Source organism: Prionailurus bengalensis, chromosome X (assembly GCF_016509475.1).
Source record: "Prionailurus bengalensis isolate Pbe53 chromosome X, Fcat_Pben_1.1_paternal_pri, whole genome shotgun sequence".
Classification (NCBI taxonomy): Eukaryota; Metazoa; Chordata; class Mammalia; order Carnivora; family Felidae; genus Prionailurus; species Prionailurus bengalensis.
Genome location: NC_057361.1, coordinates 28,110,297 through 28,132,456, shown reverse-complemented (window position 1 = coordinate 28,132,456; position 22,160 = coordinate 28,110,297). Strand labels below are relative to the sequence as shown.

The 22,160-nt window shown below is 35.7% G+C and overlaps 1 protein-coding gene across 8 annotated transcripts in view; it reads left to right on the top strand.

The window, feature by feature from the left end:
- Positions 1–22,160, top strand: part of DMD (dystrophin) — a 2,018,590-nt gene that overhangs the window by 805,070 nt on the left and 1,191,360 nt on the right. For all 8 annotated transcript variants that reach the window (XM_043570319.1, XM_043570321.1, XM_043570317.1 and 5 more), the window contains 3 exons: positions 10,988–11,167; positions 11,473–11,601; positions 13,138–13,308. In XM_043570319.1, the coding sequence (XP_043426254.1) occupies positions 10,988–11,167; positions 11,473–11,601; positions 13,138–13,308 (480 nt within the window). The remainder of the gene's footprint in view (positions 1–10,987; positions 11,168–11,472; positions 11,602–13,137; positions 13,309–22,160) is intronic.

The window sequence follows — 22,160 nt, the reverse complement described above, 5'->3', positions numbered from 1 at the left end:
CTAAGTCTCCTGTAAGAAAGTACCACAAATGGGTGGCTTAAACAGCAGAAATTTATTTTGTCACTGTTTTGGAGGCTGGAAGTCTGAGGTCAAGGTGGTGGCAGGGTTTTGGTTCGTTTGGAGGCCTCTCTCCTTGGCTCATAAATAGCTATCTTCTCATGTCTTCGTATGATCTTCCCTTTGTACATCCCTGGGTCCAAATATCTCTTCTTCTAAGGACACCAGCCATATTGGATTAAGACCCACCCTAGTGACATTATTTTACTTAATTGCCTCTCTAACCTTTCTGTCTCCCAATTTGGTCACATTCGAAAGTCTTGGAGTTAGGGCTTCATCATATGAATGTCCAGAGGACACATTTCAGCTCCTAACAATGGGGTAGCTTTATAAATATAATTTGGAATGCTACTATAATGGTACACAAAGGAATAGAATTAGAAATGAAGGGGATTTAAAAAATTCTGACTACAATTTACAAGTGACTGAGATGAAACTATGGAAGTGTGCCACACAAGAACTCTGAATTCCACGGTCTCTGTAAGGTCACTGAGTACATCACCTAAGGAGATGTTTGCATTAGCTTCACCATAAAATCAGTAAAAAAAAACCATACTATTATATAATTAGCTTGGCAAAAGTTTCTAGATTATCCTTGTCATATTAGAGGGCTTGAAGGGTCTGGAGATGTGTCAAGTTATTGAGTCCATCTGGAAATTACTTTCCATGAAACCAAGGAGTAATACTAATTTGAGATCCAATAGGAGAAAAGTATAGAAAACTGGCATTTCTTTTCTTTTGTGGTAATTTATCACTCTCTCTGGATATTTTGAAACACTAAGCTGCTAATGATACGCTCTAAGACCCCTTAGTGGTCAAATGAAAGTATGCACATTTGGATCTAGATTACATACTTTGTTTAATCAACTCATCTGGAAGGTGCCTACAGCTTTTTCAAAAGTCACAACCATATAATAAAAGCATGTGACCTACACATCTAAAGCAGCCACACTGATGATAATTTTTTAAAATGAAAACAATCTCATACACAAAACCCCGTGATTCCCTAGTACATTCTTATTTCCCATGCTTTCTTGGTAGGTGGAGAACTTGACTCAAACTGTTAGTCTTGTCTGCAATTTCAAAGGGTAAATGTCAGATTTTTTTTGAAAAGAAATTGAGTATTCATTTAAATGCAATATATTGAATGTATTTGCCTATCATTCCAAGTATTTCTGACTTGGAGAAAATTTTAATATGTAGAGTCAATTTATTTTTAAACTGTTTCATTTATTTCTACTGAATTTCTTTCAGTTCTGTTGATCTAAGAACATTATATTTATTTATATTTATAAATATTTGAATGCCTATATAAAAACATTCTTATGTATCAAATTTAGTTACTAGTGAAGCATTTATTTGACCTTCAGTTTATTCAAACAGAACATACTTTCGAATATATTGCCTACTATTAAATCTTTTGAGTGTTACTTCTACTCTATTCTAATTATACTTATTTATTATATATCTCATTCTGGAAAAAAAATATTTAGAATGGCTCAAAGAGATACACATGATTCACCTGGTCAAGCACAAACAAATTAGAAAACTAAAGAAAGGGAAAATTAGAGAAGGAAAATGGTGGAAACGTTGCACAGAAATATGCCCACAATATTCCATGGATAGTGTAATAGGCAGAGGAGGGTAAAGCCTCAAAATTTGGCACCAAGCTTCCCACTGGGCAAAATAAGAAGTAAACATACTTTTTTTTTTATTTATTGTGCTAAGAACACTTAACATGCGATCTAGCCACTTAACATTTTTTAAGTGTACGATACTTACGGAAGGAAATTTATTTGTGAGTTTCAAAAGTGTTCAAATTATTATTTTTTTTAATTTTTTTTTTCAACGTTTATTTATTTTTGGGACAGAGACAGAGCATGAACAGGCAAGGGGCAGAGAGAGAGGGAGACACAGAATCAGAAACAAGCTCCAGGCTCTGAGCCATCAGCCCAGAGCCCGACGCGGGGCTCGAACTCACGGACCGCGAGATCGTGACCTGGCTGAAGTCGGACGCTTAACCGACTGCGCCACCCAGGCGCCCCGTGTTCAAATTATTAAAATTATCATTAAAATATTTTTAATTTACTAGTGAGAGCTTTTTTCCTAAAATTTAGCTAGGGAAGAAAAATTAGAGTCATGTATGAGATAGCACCTTTATTAATATTCTTATAAAAAAAAACTAATAAAAAGGTTTGTGTAGCCATTTTTCTATCAGCGTGCTTCAATGCAGAAACAATGCCATGAGCCTGATTCCGGACTTTCCGTGTCTTCTTCCTTAACAAGTATCCGGAGTTTGGCACCGCAAGATCATTTTGATAGGCTGATGATGTTGTTAAAGTGAACAATCGAAAATAGATTCTCTCATTTTAGTTTCACTCCTCCTCACAATCCTTTTGTCACACGTTCAAAGCCATAGATGTTAGAACACATAGGTCTTCCTAAAGATAGTGCTATATGACACATTTCCAGGTCTTTAAAAGTAGCATGTACTTGGGAAAATACTATAAATCTGAGAATATCTGAGGTATCCCAGATCAGATTTTCCAGTCTCGAGGAGAGAAAGAATGAGGAAAACTGTGCTGTCAACTCTCACCATATGACTACACTTCCAGATTGCAGGTAGAGGGGAGAAGATGAATACATTGAAAATGTATTCCAAAGTTTTAAAAGGTAAAAGAAAACAGTTTAAATTCAAATAACAGGAAGCAGACATCTTAAAATAATAACAGAAATGAGATAAAAGTTATAATAATGGGAATTGAAAAGTTACACTGTTAATGCTAATTTGAACTTTCTAAAGCTCAGTCGCCCTTTCCCTGTATTTTTAAATTCAAACTGTCTACCTCTATTAGAGTGGTGATAAAGAGAGAGAAATTAATATTAATATTTTGAAAGGGGAGATCATTCCTAGCCGCATGGTCTGGAGAACAGAGATGCCTTAGGGGAACTGTAATAGTAATGTTGGTGACCATCTCATGATCAGACCTATTCCCCATTCATACTTTTTTTTTTGGTGTTTATTTATTTTTGAGAAAGAGAGAAGAGAGACAGAAACACACCACGAGCAGGGGAGGACAGAGAAGGAGACACAGACTCCGAAGCAGGCTCCATGCTCTGAGCTGTCAGCCCGGAGCCCAACGTGGGGTCGAACTCATGAGCCATGAGATCCTGACGTGAGCCAAAGTTGGGTGCTTAATGGACTGAGCCACCCAGGCAGCCTGCCCCTTCATACCTTTCTAATCTCTGTTGAGAGAGAGTGCCAGGTTGAGATCACAAACACTGATGTCTATAGAGTAGACACGGAAAGAGTGGAAGGAAATGGTAGGGCAAACTAGAAGTGATTACCAGCAGCTGGGGAGTGTACTAGCACGACACAGGATTCCTGAGCTGTCATGACAGTTTCTACTTCCTTGGACTGCTACATGGACATTAACAATTTCACTTGCTGAGACAACAGGTGGAAATGTGCATTTTGTTCACTGGTGTGTCCCATTCACGTAACATGATATATGACACATAGGGTATGCTCGGTAAATATATGTTCAATAAAATCAATGGCAATTGAAGAGATGAAAATTAAAACATAACGACAAAGCACTGTGAGAGAAGAGAAAAATGCTGATGTGCTTTTAACATTGTGATAACTTTTAGAACAAATGGAAATATGAGCATCATCTAATCAAATGCTCCCACTTTATAGATGAAAAAATAGAAGTACTGGCAGTACAGTATTGTCTCCGATTTCAGTAGGTTTTTTCCACACTACTTACTTTTTAAATTATTTTTTAACATTTATTTATTTTTGAGAGACAGAAAGAGACAGAGCACGAGAGCAGGGAGGGCAGAGAGAGAGGGAGACACAGAATCCGAAGCAGGCTCCAGGCTCTGAGCATGTCCCCACTGGGCCCGACTCCGGGCTCGAACTCACGAACCGTGAGATCATGACCTGAGCCAAAGTCAGTCGCTTAACTGACTGAGCCACCCAGGTGCCCCCACTGTAATTATTGTTAGAAGTCATATTTTCTAGTAATTTTAAGGTAACCTAACCAAAGTGACCCAAAAAGGTACTTATCATTCACACTGATATTTTGAGGGTCGATGGGGGGTGGGTGATGGGTATTGAGGAGGGGACCTGTTGGGATGAGCACTGGGTGTTGTATGGAAACCAGTTGACATACATTGACACATACAAAGGCTAAGTGCGGATTTGAAATATCATTTGTTAATGTCTTAAAATCAGTTTGATTAGTTAGATATAAGTAAATCAACTCTCAATATCCCATATGGCTACAATTATTTAGTATATGAATTGAGCACAAAAATATAACTGTAGAAAGCAGATAGTTATGTGATTAAATAGAAGTTTATATCTCAGATGATATCATTATGTTTGGAAAATATAAGCTTCAGCAAAATTTAATCTATATGATTTTCTGATTAAACCAGTAGCAGATTTCATGCATTCCAAATTTAGTTTCAGTAGTCAAAAATTCAAAGCCACTTAAATAATTCAGCTACATTAGAGCCCTTTTAATATTCCCAGTATTGTGTAAAAATTACAATGATCAAATATAATTCCGTGGAAAAATAATTTTGGTTCTATAATACTTTAGATCTATCTAAACGTGAAGTTGATTTCAGGGACAGATTTTTATAATATACAGCATTCGGAAGCAAGTGATAAGTTGACTCGGTTATCTTTCTGCTGTCCTTTCAGTCCTACAATTTTAATGACAATCACCCAGTAAAATCTTGTGACAAACTGTATCATTTTGTTTTCCTCTTGCTTCTCAGCATTGGCTACACACTGAAATCACCTGGGAAAATTTAAAAGACTCTCAGTGCCTGGAGCCCACCCCTAGAGATTATGATGTAATTGACCTGAATGTGGCCAGTGTGTCTAGTAATTCAACAAAGTTTGCGAACCACTAGATAATGCAATATAAGTGGTCGTAACGAGATCTACATTCAGTTCAGTCAACCATGCCCTGTACTTTTTTTTTTTTTAAACAATCACCTTTCGTAGTTTAAAGAGATCTGGCCTCTGGTCCTAGATTATCTGGATAATTGCCTCAACTCATCACTCCTTTTAGCTATAAAAGCATGAGAACTATTACTTATTTCTAAAGTCTGTTACACTATCATTCCCATGAAAAATTACGTATCTTTTTTTTAAAGCGGGCATAGTAATTTATCTGTGAAGTGAAATAACACTAGCAGACCATTAACTTGGTACAATGAATGCATCAAGCAGCTGTTACTTAGAAAATAGAACATCTGTTAAATGCCATTGGAGTCACTATTCACTGTCATTATAGTTATAGCTATAATTTCTGTTCTGCACATTTTGCTTTCATGAAATTCTTCTTTAATAGACAATACATTATTAATAAAAAGTCAATACACATTGCCATAAAATCCACCATTTAATGTTTTATGTTCTTTCTGAATTTATCATTATATTATTCCGTCACATTAGCCTAATAATAAAATATGTCCTAAACCTCTAGCCATGGCAGAGTAATGTAGGGACCTGAGAAGACAATTAGTAACGTATTTTATCACATTGAAGATATTAGATTCTATGATGCACCATTGATTTAATTACAGCTGCTGTGGCTCAAAAGAAACACCACCACCTTAAACATAAATACAAATTGTAAGTGTCATGTCAATTTTAGAAATCTTAATATGTGACAAAGTGCATTTTAGAATGCAGTAATGTAATTTTTAAATTTTATTCCTATAAATACATTTTGTACTGAAAGGTGAAAGAACTCTCTCCCATTCCTGATGAAATAGTCTAATACTTCTGTAGACTGACTAAAATGCAGAACCCACTTGGGGAGGGGAACCTTTTAAGAAACGTTTTGGGTGCTTCAGTTAACGCTTCATCCATATTACAGGGAACTTACATAAGGGATTAACAAAGAGCTAAAATGAAGAATCTAGTACCATCTTAGTAAAAGGAGAAAGGTATATGGAAATGGTATTATGGCACATTTTTTACTAGATGTGGGGCTGAATGAAGATAGAATCTATGGGACAGGGGACCCTTAGAGATGAAAAAGGCTAAGGGTGGGGAGAGGGAATGATAGGAAATCAGAGAACTTAGCCAAAGACTGTAAGTCAATGGGAAATTCCAGGAAGACTTGTGGAAGCCAGCAGACCATGTGAGATCAAGCCCAAGTGGGCTATGTTTCTCAGCCCCAGTCAGAAAATAGGTGTGCAGGTGTTTCTCTGGGGCCAGATAATTAATTGTACAGTTTTTACCATTTTACCTTTATATAAAATTAACAGAAATGTTTCCTTCATGTCACGGTGTGATCATCAGAGACCAAGGGGACAAGTTTTCCCATCCTGCTAACCCATCAGTGAAGTGAGTTGATAAGCTGCTGGCTGCATCCTGAAACCTCATGCCATTTTAAATTATGCTCGAGTGAGTTAACTTAGAGATAAGAGGAATGAATCAGAATGTATTGGCCATCCTTCACATGAACACATGGGTATCTTCATTAGGAGAAAGTATCCTATGCCACCCCTTTTGTGTTATCAGTAAGTTGGAGTAGCATTTGAAAATTGCTATGGCTAGGAAGAAGTAGACAACAGATTTGTGTCTTTGAAATCATGGAAGTTAGTGTTTAATATTTTGACTGTTCGGGAGCTATTAAATGTTACAAATTAAACATATGGACAATAAAAATATGTTAGACTTTATGGCAGTTTATATTTAAACCAAGTTCTACTCTGAGCTGATATTTTTCCTGTGTCGTTAAAAAACCCCAAGTGCCCAGTGTATATTTCACATTAAGCTGCTCTTGAAACTCCCAAAATTGGGCTTAAGGTCATGTCATATAGGTCAAAATAAAACTGAATGTGCATGATTTTGCTATGTACTCAGCCTTAAAAATCAACCTTAAAAACTTCCATGATTGAAAAAAAAAACCCTAAAAGTTGAGTTACAACTTAGTCACTCTAGTCACTGAATTTGAACTTGTTTATTCTGAAGGGTTTACCCTTCAGAACCCTCTCCATGTCTCACCCAACAAGGCAGCCAGAGAAGTGATGTGTGTTGAGGATTGGATGCCTTTTAAGAGAAGGAAGTATCGTGTTTGTTCAACTCTTTTCTCCCCAACTCACCAACCCCGTAAATAACTTCATCCCTTAGAGAGGCGTGAGTAAGGGTATAGAGAGAATGGCTGAAACAGTAGCTGGAGTTCAACCTAGCAGTTCAGGTCTTAATAAAATAGCAAATATAGACTTTCTTGTGATATGGGAAACTATTAGCAATGGGAGAATGGTTGGTTCCTTAATATCATAAAATGTATGTTTTTAGTTTCTTATAAGTACCCCATATTTTCCTTTCGGTGGCTTTTGATTCTGACCTTCATATTTGTTTCGTCATGTTGCACTTTGTCCGTAGTCGGTCCAAACCATGCAATCCTTTATGGTGAATTTGAGTTTCAAGTATCACCTCTCCTTTAAAGCCATTCAAGCTCATCCCAGCCATGACTACTACTTGTCAACAAATTATGTGCTTTCTAGTACAATATCAAATTATTTTATTGCATTTTAGCTTTACTCTGCAGCTACACTGTGGGTAAAATTAAAGCAAGGTATGCAAAGACTAGCTCCTTTCTAATCTCTGGCAGTGATTGGCACAGTACAGAGTGAATATTAAACACCAAAACCAAATTTACTAATTGAAATTGAGATCTTCAGAAAGCAAGATGGGTATGTTTATTTGAAGTCTAAGATCATATTATGTTAAAATCATACTTCTAATTGTTTTAATTTAAATTCAAGTTAGTTAATATACAGTATAGTGATGGTTTGGGGAGCAGAACCCAGTAATTCGTCACTCCCATGTAACAAACAAGTGCTCATCCCAGCCAGGGCCCTCCTTAATGTCCATCAGCCATTCAGCCCATCCCCCCACTCACCTCCGCTCCAGCAGCCCTCAGTTTGTGTTCTTTATTTAAGAGTCTCTTATGGTTTGCCTCCCTCTGTGTTGTTAGCTTATTTTTCCTTTCCTTCCTCTCCGTTCATCTGTTGTGTTTCTTAAATTCCACATATGAGTGAAATCATATGTTTGTCTTTCTCTGACTTATTTTGCTTAGCATACTTTTAATTTAAAATAAATCTATTTTATACACTGAAGCTATTGTAAAAAAAAAAAACTATTGTAGGGAAAAGTTAAAAATCTATTAAATGAGCACAATATTTTTTCCTAATGAAAAATACCATTTATATAAATGACTTAATACCAATTCGTTCTTGAATACCATGTGTAAAGGTTTAACGCTATGTTTGGTTTTTTTTTTTATGGTAAGAGTGTAAATTTTCTCAACAGTCACTTTTGGACATAAGCAGTTATGAACCATTATGATGATCACTGCTTTCTTCAAGCTCATGTTCGTGATGGAGATAACCTCAATATCTCTGAATCCTATCTTATAATATTGAGGAAGCTAGAGTGACACTGGAAACTGTCTACATTTCCTGTTTTATTCTTTTCATTAGCTGAATGAAGTATCCCTGGACATTAAACATTCTGTCTTGAAAATTAGCTGTAGAATTTTGGCAGATGTTTAACCCATAATAGTTGGTTGTGATCCATGAACTATGGGCAACAATATTTCCTAAATGCAAAACTTCAGCCCTTCTGAGGTTTGGAAATTCACATTGCCTTTAATTGCATTGCCTGGCTTAGAAGAGACAAATGTCTGCGTGCACAACAACTTTTTACATCAAAGCCAAAACATTGTGTCATCTTGAGGACAATTTAAGATATAATTAACAATCCAAATACAAAATAAGATTCAACTTTGTGAGGCATTACCTTTGTGAATGAGTCAACTCTAGTGACAAGCCACTAGTCTGGAGCGAATGCAGGAAGTAGGCAATGTTCATTTGCATATCTTTCCATATCTTTGACAAACACATCTAGAGTCTAAATTGTATAAGGAAGGGACTTTCTCTGTCATCTTATTCACAGTGCCTGGAACAATGACCACCACGGAAGGTTGTAAAGTTTCTGTAATACACAAGGTTGCAGAGGAAAGGAATGAAAGGGCTGAAATGTAGCCCATGACCACTCCCACGTCAAACTCCAGAGGGGATATTTGTCCTGCACAGGAAGTATTTCTCATAATTTCCATAGAGATATTAAGTAGAATCACCTATGCCATTGCTACAACAGTTATGTTTTTAGTAGGAGCTCAGTAACATTTATGATTGATGCATGAAGGAATTCCTTCTGTGTTGCTAAGCTAACTCATGTAGTACAGATGACACCTGCGTTACAGGGAAGCCTCTACGTGATAGCCCCTGAATTCATTTGCCCATAATTACTTCCCATAAATTACTGCCCATAACAATTTCAGGTATTTTTATATTGGAAAAGAAAAACACAAATACTCAAGAATATCTTAGAATAGGAGAACTCATGTCTTTTGTACACAAATTATTTTCTACAATCTTTTTGCCTCATTTATTTCCCCCTATTTATGTCATGTGAAAAGCAAAAACAAGACGTGTATACATAGCGGTTTTGAGTGCAATGGGACCGGGTGGTGTGAAAGAAAGCCAGCCACAGCAACTATTCAGACTTTTCTATTATTAAGATAGAAAAGAGACATTGAGACCATCAAGGAGTTAGAAATGGGCTATAAGCTGGCCTCATAGAGACCCTCTCTCTTGATTACGTGGACCACCTCTCTTACTCTCTGTGCATAGGTTTCATTTGCCTCTTCGCAGGTGGGCTCCTTCCTCTTTCTATTGCTGCTCCAAAGCGATTTTGTCCTACCATGACTTAGGTTTCCTGTGCTGAAGACGTCAGTTTCATTTCTAAATGACTTCTAAGCTGGTGTGTTATCACAGTCCCTGTATGTTTTAGTTAAACTTCTTGAGAATATCTGCTCTGCCTTACTCCCTAGTGAATATCCAATGACTGTATGTGGGCAGTTAGGGACCGGGGCAGAGGCAGGGAGATGCAAGTTGGTCACCTGGTCAGCCATGATAGATCACAAGACAAGGGCTGGAGGTGGAGCCGACAGTAAACATTTATACTAGGATCAGTTTTTCTAGCAACTTTCTACATGATTTCTCATATTAGATGTGCTTGTTTTCACATTTTGTATATTAAGACTTAGAAAGCAGCAGTGCTCTCTTAAGGGATTTTAATATTACCTCTTCATTTTCATAGACCTCCAATTGAAAGTTAGCATTTTTTTTCAGTTATGAATGCGAGCAACAGACCTCAGCAATCTCAGCAGTCTCTGCGACTTGGCTACCAGTAGAGAGAGCAGATCATTTTATATCACATTCTAGTCATTGTATGTATTTCAAAATGCCAGTTATGGTCGTGCCTACTTTGAAATCATCCTAAAGATCTGATGCTCGATTACTCTAGTTACACACGTTAGTAAAGAAAATAGGCATTACTGTCTTACAAGGTGGGAAAAGACATTTTGTATGTTGTATTCCAGTATAACTCATTTTCCTTAAAATCCGATGTATTTAAATTTGGTTTTAAAAATATTATTATGAGAAGGAGTCCTTAAGTTTAATGAACTGCCAAATAGCAGTTGCTTCTTTGTAGATAAGGTTTCTAAGGCCTGTCTTCACTCAGTATATTTACAAAGTAAGTAAATATAAATATGTTTCAGTGGACAATGTGTATGTTTATCTGTTAAATATATATCATTAGAAATTAATCGTGTTTATGTATACCTATATGTTTATATATACCCAATAAGGAAACTCCAATATTTATAGTGTGATTTGCATCACCCATAAAGACACATGGAAGGTTTAAGTCCTTAAAAAATCTTACTATAGTAACCATACACACGGTCATTTCAAAAGCATTAAATCTTAAGTCTACAATATATTACTCCAAGCTCAAATACTGTCCTTTTCACAGGCTACTCAGAAAGAGATTGAGAAACAGAAGGTTCACCTAAAGAGTGTCACAGAGCTAGGAGAGGCCTTGAAAACGGTTTTGGGCAAGAAGGAGGCCTTGGTGGAAGATAAACTGAGTCTTCTGAATAGTAACTGGATAGCTGTCACTTCCCGAGCAGAAGAGTGGTTAAACCTTTTGCTGGTAAGAGGCCAGAGGATTTTCAAGCCCTCTGCATTGTGAGAAGGAAATTACATGTGATTTGAATAAAAATATTTGTGTCTGTAAATTCCTCAGCTCCACATAAATGGTGGCTCTTAATTCAACATCTGCAACTCTGTTTTAATATCTTTCCATGTCTGTGCCGTATTTTGTATGGAGACCACATTTAAGTGCATTTTGAATGATACTACTTTTTTGTGCCTTTTAATATTGTAGAAAGTAGGACAACTCTTTTAAGAATATTGTCTAATCAATAATATGTCATGGTATGTCTCTTTAACATTCAGGAATACCAGAAACACATGGAAAACTTTGACCAGAATGTGGATTACATCACAAACTGGATCATTCAGGCTGATGCACTTTTGGATGAATCTGAGAAAAAGAAACCTCAGCAAAAAGAAGACATACTTAAGGTAGCAAATAAAATATTATGAAAAGTAATTTTCTAATTGCACAATTATGTCGCTCATCAAGGACTTCTTAATAAGAGTGAAAAAATTCTTCCTTCCTTCCTTTCTGCCTTTGTACTCTCCTTCCCTCCCTACATCCTTAATTCCAATGGGAGTTAATAACTTTGAAGAGTTTTGTAATCTGGATATCTCCATATCCACCTCTCAGCTCATTACGCACAATTTAGACTCTGATGACAAAGGGATGCCGGGATTTATTTTGGTGTCATGTTGCCAACTCCTGCCCATTTTACTAGTCGTAGTACGTTCTTATATCTCACACAAGGATCCATTTTCCAGTATCATCCACAGCCCATTCTGAGTAAAACCTGAAATCCAATCATCTGGGCATTTTGCGTATGCAATCCAAATCTTAGTAATTAGTAACAATATTGAGCTTATATAAAACTGGATGGTTTTTATTTTTCACTCTATGTAAAGTAAACGTGGCTTTGTGTTCTCTCTTTGTGTATTAGAACCAATTATTAGGACATCCTAAGTCATCTTTCTCAAAGGCAACTTAATTTTTACTTTTTAAAGATGGTGGCTATAAAAGGATATGAGAGGTATAATGTGTGAATTTCTCTCGTTGATGCTATATTATCTCTCTTCAATAACATCTTAAATAGGAAGACTTGAAATATAACAAATTCCATTTGAATTAATGAGTCCTTATTCTGTTTTGCTGAAAAAAAATTGTATTTAATTAGTGGGTTATTACTTAAGGAGCACCCAAAAACTGTAGCTTCTGTGTGTACGATTCATTCATTTCTTTTTTATGAAGTGCCTATTTTCCAAAGATTACAATTCATTTTTAATGAAAAACTGTTGATATGTTTCAGGTTATCCCCAAAACAAATTACTCTCCTTTGTGTACCTTACTTTGCTCTCTCTTGTCCTTTGATGTGTAGCTAGGGAATGCCATCTTACGGTGGCATTTCCTTCAAGGCCTTTGGAATAATAGGAGCTTAGTTGTTTCACTTAGAGTCTCTCTGACCTCTCGAGTCAGGCAAAACCTTCGTCAATCCCTCTGTCTTTGACACTGAATTCTTATCTGTTGGAAAGTCCATTTTTTCCCCCATGACACCTAGGAAGGAAAAGAAAATTGTTCCTCAGCTGCCTTTCTTCCCGAGCATACGTTAAGGTTACCCCACAGCTATGAAACTGAGTCAAGTGAAGATAAAATAAGACTAAAGAAAAAATATTACAGTCGACACAGGCAACAAAGGGTAGCCAAGAAAACATCCCTCGCGCCTCCTGAGACTAAGTAAACACTTTACATAAACATAGATCACACTTAGACCAGGACTGTGGCCAATATTCCTGAGATCACACACATTTCCCACTCTACTCCTCTCTTTTATGGAAGTTGACTTCGTTCCTCCCTCTCAACTCCTCTGCATGTGCTCATTCTTTCCTTCTCTTTCTCGCTCTCTTGCTGTCTCTCAACTTCCACTTAATTACTAACTTCAAGCCCTGTCTCTTGCTCACGGAATATAGCGTTTAAAGGCTGAAATGAATGACATGCGTCCAAAGGTGGATTCCACGCGAGACCAAGCAGCAAACCTGATGGCAAACCGCGGCGACCACTGCAGGAAAGTAGTAGAGCCCAAAATCTCAGAGCTCAACCATCGATTTGCAGCCATTTCTCACAGAATTAAGACTGGAAAGGTAGGAAGATCTGCTCCAAGGTGGAAACTAGTGATAAATGATCTCTTGCGAAGGTTGCGCAGTACTCTGAAGGGGGCGGGCGACCCCCACGGCAAGGTTTTCAAAACGAAAATGAAGGCCAAAATGTATTTAAGGAAATTTTACCCCTGAATCTCATGGGAGATCAATCTCTCCCCACTCCCCTCCACCAGTCTCTCTGTCTCCCTCTCTCTGTCATTTTTCTTTACATGCCACAGCTATTCTAGAACTGCATTCTGTACTGGTTTACATATGTACTTTCAGGGGTAACCTACAGCAAAGTAACAAATAGCATGCTGCAGGCCAACAACGACAAACAAAAGCACAAAAGACATCCATCTAAGGAAAGCACTGCTGACTTCTTATGCCAAATATAATATTGCTTGTGTGTAATATGGATCACATATCAAAAATGGGGCCTTGTACATCTCCTGCATGATCTAGGGTGTTTGTATTCTCTTTATTGGTTGTGCACATGTGTGTATGTATGTGTATTTAACTTGCTCTTGCTAATTGCCGATACGTACTGTGACAAAATCCATTAGGCTATAATAACATGCTCAAGCCATAAAAACAAATAATTGCAAAGCTTATATAACCTAATTTTGTAATTTTATATGTCTGTTTATATTGATTCTATTTAATGAAGAACCAGGGGATATGGAATTTTGCATGATAATCCTTTATATTTGTGTAACATTTAATGAAGACAAAAATCTTATCAAATAGGTTGCTTGCAACAATATATAAAAATAGAAATCCAGCTCTTTTGGGTGAGTGTCAAATTGCAAGGAACTACCCCAAATTTTCTAAGATGTCATTTGACACATTTTTCAATATACATGATATGCTTTAAAACACAAAAATGTATGTAAAATAAATATGTGTATTTACATATACAGATAATTGCTATAAATAATCTTGAATGAGAAAAACATTCTTGAAATACTTGTGAGACAGTATGATGTAATATGTCAGGTAAGTGCTGACTCCTGGAACAATAGGAGAATATGTTTGAAAATCATTTTGATAAATATGGACACCCATAATAGCATGATTTACAATTGCTACATTTTCTAAGGCATTCCAATGTATCATTGTTACATGTACTAGTACATATTTAAAAGAGTTTCTAAAATATGTGGTAACGTGGTATGAATTTCAAATACTTTATATGCATGAAACATAGTTACCCTCCAAAGCTCACCTTCCCAAGGCAAAAAAGTATTAGCTTACCTTAATTCATTGCTGCTTCTTTGCAATGTTTAAGTTAACTAGTTAGTGATACTCATTTACGTGCTATTTTATGGAAACTGTCCTCACCTAGAAAATATCTAAAAGGCTCCGAAATTCTATTTTCAGAGCATATAGTTGTTTTTGGAAGAATTTATTCTGATGCTTAAGACAATTGGTTTTACCTCTAGAGATTATCATCTGAATATGTAATATCTAAACAACCAAAGGCTCTTTCAGTCATCTTAAAAAATGGATGCTAATCCTTCGTTACTAGGTTTTATGTTCTTCCTGTTATACATATCACTAAGCTGCAGAATATTTAAGAGAAAACATGGCATTATCTTCTTGACCTTTTCAATAGCAGATTGAGACAAGTTACGTCACAAGATTGTGACTTGTAGATGCTGAAAAATGAGAACTCAACCTGCGTGATAGAAGCTGACAGACTTAGCATGGCCAAGAGAAGTTTGTGAATTTTCAGTCTATATTCTGTACAACTTTGTCACTTACTTCCATAAAGAGAGCCACTTGATGCACTTCTTTTTTTTCTCCTTCCTGAAGAGAGAAAAGAGATTTTAAATCAGTATTTTCGATGCTAGATTAATTAACAAGAGAATCACATTGTCACTTTTCAAAGTACTCCTTTTTCTCTACATTAATAAAGATGACTGGATGCAGGGCTTTGAAAGAGAATTATGCCCTATCATCATGCTGAAACCAAAAACATGGAGGTAGAGCTTATCTAACATTTTGCTGATACATTCATTGCACTGTGCTAGTGAGTGTGGAAATATGCAAGGGTACAAACAATACTTGTGAAAAATAGGTTTACAAACACAAGCTTAAATAGTTTTTACAATCATATGTGCTTAACGCTCGTACATCCTTATGAAGATGTTCAATTAATGAGGTAATTCCAGCAGGCACATAGTATAATATTAAGACCATTGGACATAAAAGACTGAATTCCCAGCCTAACTTTGTCAGCATTAGGCCGAATGTGTGATTTCCCTGCAATTCCGTTTTAGTGTTTGTAAGATAAAGGAATTAAACCAGATTAGTAATTCTTAAAAAGAAAGCATCCCACCCTCCCAGCCCCCAAGGGTTATTATTTAGAACAGAATGTATAAAATAGGTAACAGGAGAGTTCCTGGATGGGTAGATTTCTGTCCTTGTATCTTTCTCCTTCCTGTGGTAAGATTCAAGTGGTGCAAGTTATGTCCATAGAAGGTGGTGTAAAATTTCTAGGTTAGATTAGTTAACATGAGGGGTAATTAGTTAGATTAGCTCTGAAGAGTTCTAAAATTTGACAGTCCAGTGATCTTTTGTTGATGCAATAAGGAATTTAAAATAGCGACCTGTATGTGTCTTTGCTTATGGAGTAGGGTAATTCTGGAAGTGCTGGAATTCTCTGGGGTGACCTTTGATCTCAGAATTAAGCTCCTAATACAGTAGGGCTTATGCAAGGTAAGATTGGGTTGGAGTATTGCCCTTCTTATGGTTGAGTTACACTTAGAAGAATAACTTGGGAGAAAATCTACAATGATAAAATTAATTAAAGTAGGTTGGAAATGTATATGGGTAGAAAAGTGACTCAGTAGAAGAACTAACTTCAGGATTCTTTTAAAGGTCACCTAGAAAGGGCAGTTGAATAGAGCTAAATTTTATCCTGAAAACTCGCTGACAATCCCTGGATTCATTGTTTGGTGAAGAATACGAAGTTTGTATCTCTTGCAGTGATTGTTCATGACAAGAAATGACGAAATCTGGAGATGAGTGAGCATTGAGGTCCTCAGTTTAGATTAATTGAGAACTTACTCATCAGATGCAGCTCTCCGCAGTGGTAACTTTTAGCCATTAATGAGAAACGGCATGGTGCAAGGAAGAAATTCTTACCGTCAAGCCACAAAACTTGTTGGGGATGTGATCATATATATGACCCTTTACCTCTCAGAGCCATGTTTTTATCTAGAAAAGTCGTAAGCTGATATTTGTCTTATTTTAACCTCACAACCGTGGTAAATATCAAATGGCCTAGGATACATAAAATCATGCATTAAAAAAAACATATATAGATGCAAAATGAAAAAATAATTAATATCAATAATGATTTCCATCATATTATATGTTAGCTTTGAAGAGCCAAATTTTGAGAGTTGAGAGAGAAAGTGATGGGAAAAAGAAATGGAGAAATGGCTGCTTTTCTTTCGGGTCACTGCTGGAATGGGCTGAGATCAAGAAGACTTCTTTGCTATTTCCATTGTAAGGACCAGCCTTACATATTATCAAGTGGACCATTATAGGAAATGCTGTGAAATTCTGCTTGTCCCAAATAGGACCTTTAAAATACATTATACCTCTTCCCATTTCCTTGAGGTTTATCAGTAGTATCTGATTGTTTTGAAAAAGCTTAATCCTCATAATCTGTTTGAAATCACTTTGAGAAAATGGCTCTTTTATTGGGGATGGTCAGAATTATCAAAATAAATCAGTGGTAACTTCCTAACCATGAGTAAAGTTGATGGAATCAGTGGGGAAAGACAACATGTCACATCTCTTTTTGTTTTAGGGAATCTGAACATGGTGGCTTAGCATGGTGATGGTGAGGAAGATATTATCAGGAGAAGAAGATGGCAGGAAACAGATGCATAGAGGGCAGAAATAAACTGAGTCCTTAGTCCTTTTCCTTACGGCATCTCTGCCCCTCTCCATGTTGGGAGAAGCCAAGTTGGAGATGGGGGTCCACATTTTGGGAGAGATGATAGTTGAGCTAGATCTTGAGGGATTAATGAAGAAACTGTTGGGAAAAGGGACCAATATGAATGATCTCTCACCAACCTTGTAGTATTTCAGATTACAATGTTTGGTTCTGTGGTCAAGGAGCTTACCGTTTAATGATGGAACAAGTCATGTTTGTGGATATTGGTCCAAGAATGAGTGTATGCTAAGTGAATTTAGCAGCCATTCTAGCGACATGGAGGAGGTAACAATTCAGGATAAACCAATGAAAAAGCCCAAGAGTGTATGGAGTGTTCGGTGGAGAGTACATTCAGTTTACTTACAAAATGTAGAGCATGGAGCATGAAGCTTAGTTGTGGATGATAACACTGTAAAGGATGATTAGACACAGCATGGAGAGATCATGACAAACAGACTAATAGTTTATGCTTAATTCAAAAGGCAGTGAGGAGTTCTTAATGGGTTCTTTTTACATGCCCTGTTGAAAGATTAGTGCAACAGTGGTTGTGAAGAGAATGCAACTGAATAAATTATAGGAAGTAGGGAATCACAATAGTCTAGGTGAGAAACAGTGAGTATCTCAAATAAAGGGATATCTGTGGGAAGGCAAAGGAAGTGACAATCTAGAGCAGTGACTTTCAAACCTTTGTGTACTTGGAGGAATTGTTAAAACACAGATTTCTGTCTATCCCCCCTGCCCACCTCCCATGGAGATTATGATTCAATATTCCCTAATATTTGCATGTCTAGGAAGTTTTTAGGTGACATTGATGCTAATGATTTGGGGACTCAGTTTGAGAACCACTCGTATAAAGACACTGAGAACTAACCTAGACATAAATTATTACGTGAGGACCAAAAAGATGGTGAGTTGAAAAGTGACTCAGGATTTAAGACTCACCGAGTATAAAAGTCTGCATATGAGTTTCAAGAAAAAAATATGCATCAAAATACTTAGTTTCAAAGTAATATTGTCTAAATAGATTTTGTCTAACTATGGCCTATTAGTATAGACAATTACTTTGTTACAAAATATTATGAAACTTACACATATAATTTGCCTATTTAAATTGTCTTCATTCCTATGGGGCTGAAATTTTGAATTATTGGCCCTGCAATTGGTACTAACGAAAGGAAAAGTAAACTTGTTTATTATGTCCTCAATTCTTTTTTTAAGATTTATGTGCCATTAGATATTTGATACCATATATTCTTTAATTTCCATAATGGACTTTAAAATTGCTTTTAAAATTCACATAGCAGTTTTCCTAGAAATATTTATTGTAATTGTAACATGAGATTCGGACAGTCTGGCATCATATATGTAAATATTCATAATTGTGTTGCTATAATAATTATCGTGTCAAGTTTTTGACCTCCAGTCAGTGTTAACAGATGCAAAAATAATCGTTCTTTAGACCAGAGGTTTGCAGATAAATATACATGGCTCTGAGAGAGCCAGTGAGTTTCCCGTTTAATATAGAATAACACACACACACACACACACACACACACACACACACACACACATACAAAACCACATGGTTGGGTCTAATCTCTCTTAAATGGTGGCTTTATATGTGAAAAGTAATTTGTAAATACTTGAATGATCGTTTAGACAGGTATTTTGGCTTTCCTAAACATCAGTTGGAAATAAAGAATACCACTTATAAATGTGATCTAGAATGTTGGAATAAGATTTATTGGTTTTGAAATTTTTAACTAAAACCCAATTTTCAGTAGTCAGCTTTATCAATACAAATATATTTATCTTTTTCCCCTTTGTAGTGTGTTTCTAATTTAACGCCTCTTCTGACAGAAGAGAATGTAGTCCATTAACTGGTACAGTTATTCTCATTTGTATATGTGTGTGTATGTGTATATGTATGTAGATATACATACATGGGTATGTACACATGTACATACACATACACATTTTACATACACGCTTTTTAGTGAAATTTTCTACAAAGAAATTATAGCAGAAAGCATAGATAAAAACTTTGGTAAAGATCTATAGGTATCGCATAATTTGTAGAATACTAAATACGTACCAATTACAGTTGAAATCCTCAGGTAATATGAGCAGTTTAATACCCAAACTATGTAATACTATACCTGCTAATTGTATTTCACTGAAATAAATAAGAAATTAACCTAGCAACAGAATTCCTATATTAACAACTTCTTTTTCACGTTTGTAATTTGCTATCCTTTTATAAGGTAAATTCTGTTAAAAATTTGATAACAAATCCTTTTTTATAATCAGTTAAAATGGTTTCCAAGTAGATGTTTATTGAGTTTGCTGAGCAGTGTCATTTGCTAGAACTAACTGGGTCTTATTAGTGTGACATTTAAAATGCTTAAAGCTATTTGGTGATTCCTGATTGGGATCCCTTAAGAAAGACAGTTATTTCTCTGATCAGTCAACACATGCAAAAGTAATCTTTCCTCAGACCAGGGACTTTCAGATACTTACAGGTGCCCTGAGAGCCAGTGAGTTGCGTAAGTTCTTACAGTTAGCCTGGTTAGAAAAATGTCAGATCCTGGTTCATTGCTTGGTCCACTCCCACATGCTGCCCCTCAGCATACTTTATTACCTGTGTTTATATCATTAGGTATTTATTGTTGCTAGATTATACGTTAATATAAACCTGTCCAACTTCACTTAAAAAAAAACATGATTTCAGTGCACTTTTTTGTATTAAAAACAAAAAGAATTGAACAAAAAAGAGAGAAGTGAGAGAGCAGGGGAGAAAGGGCAAGAGAAAAGAAGAAAAAAGAGAAAACACACAGTTGTCCAAAGTGTTGTATTTTTGCTTTTAATTCGCTTGTCTCCCTCGTGTATTTTTACAGTACGATCCTTTTTTTCTCTTATTTCAGTTGCTACTACTAAACTCATTTAATCATGACATAGAGAAATATATTTCCAGTTATATTTAACAATAAGTAGGCAGTGGGCTGATTCTTGAACCACGAGTATATCTTAACCAGTCAGTATATCTTGTATCTAATCTGAAAAGTATGACCATGAGATTAATCTCATCAATTCAAAAACCAGTGTACTGGGTAGCGCCCTTTAAATAACTCATAAATTTGGGAACTTACCATATTTTCACATCTTTATCTTTGAAGCATCAAAGATAAACCACTCACTTACCTAATTATTAAAAGAATCCAACTAGTATAATATCACTATTCTGAGTCAATTTGGCTTTATTTTTTAAATTTACTTTCTTATGTTTTTTTGGAATTTGCTCTTATGAAGTTAAAATAAGTGAATGAATAAAGCTATAAACTAGTTTACCCGGTTATCTTTATTCTGGGTAGGTCTTTTTAATACACTTATTTCTCTTTGTGGGTTTTTTCCCCTCTCCAGATATTTTGATTGGAAAATAACTCTTCATATCATATCCTCAGTATGTCTTTTCTGTATTGCAGGATGTTACTGGTCCTTGAACATTTATTCATTTTGGTTTCCGTGAATTATTTTATTTTTTATACCGATGTTGTAATTATAAATAAACTTTCAAAGCTGCAGAATGGAAGGAAGAGACTAATTTGAGCCATTTTAAACAAATCTGTAGCACTTGGATTATTTATTTTCAATTTAGATATTAGTGTAATTTGAATGTAGTGGCCATTTATCCTGATTATCGAGATTACATGGTCCACATTAACAAATGTTTACTTTGCTGTCTGTGTAAACACAGTCATTATGTTAGTGTATCTTTGCACATGAGAAGTAATATTTAACTAAAAGTAAGGTTAAATTTTAAAAATTATAAAGTGTATCTGAGTAATTTGAATGCTTCCAATTTACAATGAATCAATTTGTAATTGATTTTGCTTTTTTCAGTCTGTTATTGTTTGTTAACTTGTTATATAAGTCACCTTTAATGCTAAGAATTTAACAAAGCCTTAAATTTCATTAATCCTAAATCGTACAGCAAAGCACAATTAATAGCTGTTAAGCAATCTGAAACATTAAAAATCAAGGAAAACAAAGCGTTGTCTTTCTCAGTTTCTCTGTCTCTTCTTTCTTTTGTGTCCGTTTATCTGTTTATTAACCCTCCTCATGTTTTACTTTATTTGTATTTTGTATGACTATCCAGTCAATGTTTAAAGCTCTTAAGATGGAAAGGTAAGTAAAAAACGAAGTTGTGGGAAACCTATGCCTGGTGTATGGTATATGCTCTCCCCTATGATATTATGATCTTTGTTTGATTATTTTCTGTGTATTCTAAAACCTATCTTGTGTGCATTGTCTAACATTGTGTGATTTAATTGTGATTCTAGTTCTGTGGTCATATATTTTCTTTAAATTCAATAGAAGTAATTTATGCAGTAATTATGATTTATCCACCATTGTTTTCAATTTCTTTAAATAATTTATCATAATTCTCAACCTAAAAGGCAAACACTAGATACTTTATATGTTTTAAGCTTTGCTGACCCAAGAGGGAGCTATTAAATTTTGGGTGCTTGCTTATTACGCGTTTCTTTTATAAAGTTTTATAAGAATTCTAAATTACAAAGGCAAGAAAAAACAAGGAATGACATGTAAAGCTTTAATTGGTCAGGGAAGTGCCTTCCATATTCAAATTGTGATGACCTAATGGTAACCAGTGAAGTCTTAAGGAAGCATTTAAAAATTTCTAAGTCCTTGTATCTGAATGAAGAGTAACAATCACGTGCATGCCAAATGGCTGGTCTGATCATGCCAATAGTACAGACAAAATGATTGGGTTGAGTACCTATGGTTATTTTGGTTACAAAATTGGTCACTGGTTACTTCAGTTAATATATTGGATGCTTTAAAACTAGTTGTTGATATAGTAAGTACCTCATCTATACGA